Source organism: Penaeus monodon, chromosome 11 (assembly GCF_015228065.2).
Source record: "Penaeus monodon isolate SGIC_2016 chromosome 11, NSTDA_Pmon_1, whole genome shotgun sequence".
Taxonomy (NCBI): domain Eukaryota; kingdom Metazoa; phylum Arthropoda; class Malacostraca; order Decapoda; family Penaeidae; genus Penaeus; species Penaeus monodon.
The window spans coordinates 24,996,349-24,998,848 of record NC_051396.1 but is presented as its reverse complement, the minus strand read 5'-3'; the positions used below and the strand labels follow the sequence as shown (position 1 = coordinate 24,998,848).

At 32.4% G+C, this 2,500-nt stretch overlaps 1 protein-coding gene across 1 annotated transcript in view; it reads right to left on the bottom strand.

Moving 5' to 3' along the window:
• Window positions 1-1,545: 1,545 nt before the first annotated feature.
• Window positions 1,546-2,500, bottom strand: part of LOC119578514 — a 17,189-nt gene continuing 16,234 nt past the window's right edge. The window contains exon 4 of the mRNA XM_037926085.1: window positions 1,546-1,574. Coding sequence (XP_037782013.1) covers window positions 1,546-1,574 — 29 coding nt within the window. The remainder of the gene's footprint in view (window positions 1,575-2,500) is intronic.

The window sequence follows — 2,500 nt, the reverse complement described above, 5'->3', positions numbered from 1 at the left end:
AGAAGGTTGAAGCAAAAAGGGAGACGACGGGGTTGCATTTGTCTCCACACCTCTTTAATATATATCTGAAACAATTAGAGAGGTGCCTAGAGAATTTTGAAGGAATGTGGATTTTGGAGGATACAAAAATTAAAATTGAGGTCGCCCGATGATATATTTTTGATTGCCAGCAGTATCATAAACTACAACAACACTGATAAGTTAGAAAAAAACAAGCGAAAGGTGGTTTGTTTTTTAATGCCAAAAAATAAGATCATGAAGATTAAAAAGAAACCGGCAAGAACAATGATAAAACATTTACAATCAATGGAAGATTGTGGAAAATGTAAAAGATTTTCACTTATTGGAGTGTTTTAACTATAAAATGATGATTCACCCGGGGTAAAAAATGAATTACCATTGCCAAAAAAGCCCCAATTGCTCTAAAAAACATCTGGAAAGATCGAAGCATTTCCTTTCGGACAAAGCTGAGGTTATTGAACTAATTAGTTTTCCCAAAATTTTCATTGGTTCTGAGTGTTGGGTGTTTAAGTAGATAGACAAAAAAAAGATCAATAGTTTTGGGAATGTGGTGTTTCGACGATCTGGTATTAGCTGGACAGAGAAGAAGACGAAGATGAAGTGGAGAAAAATAAATTTTAAAGACCGGGCGTTTGGGCATCTTGAACAAGAGGGAAATTTAAAATTTTTTGGTCATGTAAGAGAAGTAAAAGTATTTAAAAAACTTTCTGCACAGAGGTGATAGGAAACGAGGAAGAGGCAAACCGAAGACAAGATGAGGGGACAATATCAAAGATATTTGGGGCTGTCGATGGTACAAGTCGAAAGAAAAGCGTAAGATCGAGTTTTGTGGCGATGGTGGTGGAGAGGTCCACGGCTGCTCAAACATGGCTACCCTTTTTGATGATGAGATGATGATATATATATATATATAATAATATTATAATATAATTAAATTTATTAATTTTTAATAAACATATATATATATATATATTATTTATAAATATATATAATATATATATATTATAAATTTATATAAAAATTATAAAATATATATATTATATAATATAATATATATATTAATATATATTTTTATATGTAAATATAAAAAATATAATATATATATTATATATTATATATATATATAATAATATAATATATCATCATCAATCATCAAAAAACGGATGCTCATGTTTTAGCAGCCCTGGACCTCTCCACCATCCTTCGCCCCCTAAATCGATCTTTCGCTTTCTTTCGATTGTACCACGACAGCCCCCAAAAATCTTTTTATATTGGCGCTCAGTCTTTTCTTCGGTTTTCCCTTCCTCTGTTCCTATCACCAAATTTGTCAGCAAGTTTTTCTCAATACTTTTATTCTCATTACATGACCCCAAAAAACTTTAATTTCCTTTTTCAAGATGTCCAACAGTCGGTCTTTTCAATTTATTTTTTCACACTTCATCATTTGTCTTCTTTTCTGTCCCAAATAATACGCAGTATGTCTGTAAAAACCCCATTTCCAAAACTAGATCTTTTTTTTTTCATCTACTTCAACACCCAACACTCAGGGAAACCTATGAGCAATTGGGAAAAAAAAATGAGTTCAATAACCTCAGCTTTTTTCCGTAAGGAATGCTTCGATCTTTCCAGATGTTATGAGAGCAATTGTGGCGTTTTTTTGGAATGGGGAATTCATTTTTTTCTCCGGGAATATCAAGTATTTTGTTAAAAAAAGCTCCAAGATAAGTGAACTCTTTTACATTTTCCACAACATTTTCCCTTTTTGTAAAGTTCATCATTGTTCATTGCCGGTTTTTTTGAATCTTATGATCTTAGGTTTTCTTGGCATTAAGAAAACAAGCCAGCCTTTCGCTTGTTTTTCTAACTTTTTTCAGTAGTTGTTTTAGTTCAGTTTTAGCTGGCAATCAAAATATATCATCGGCGACCCCAGATTTTTATATTTTTTATCCTCCAACATCCACAGTTCCTTCAAAATTTTCTAGAGCACCTTAAATGTTTTAGAATATATATTAAAAATTTTTGGGGGGAAGAATGCAACCCTGTCGCTCCTTGTTGACTTCGAACCATTTGTTAACCCATAATGGTTCTTTTTAGCTGCTTGTTGTTATACAAGGCTTTTTTTAGTTGGGTGTGTGTTGGAAACTTCTACGTACATGTTTTCCCGAGGATATCGTGATCAAAAAGTATCAAAGTTTTCACATAATCGATGAAACCACAGGATAGGTCTTTTTTTTGTCTTGTTTTTTTCTATGATCAATTTTAAATTTAGAAACTGTTTTGGTACCTTTTCCCCGGCGGGAAAAACCCGTTGTTCGTCTGCAATTTCCTTCTAACTTTAACTTCATTTTTCAGCAATAATTTTTAACAAAATTTGTGCTGTGATTATTAATGCAATTGCCTATTTTTGTTGATTGGATGCGTACCTTTTTTAGGTATGGGGTTAAAGACGATTTTTCCCCGTCTTCTGGCCATTTTCTTT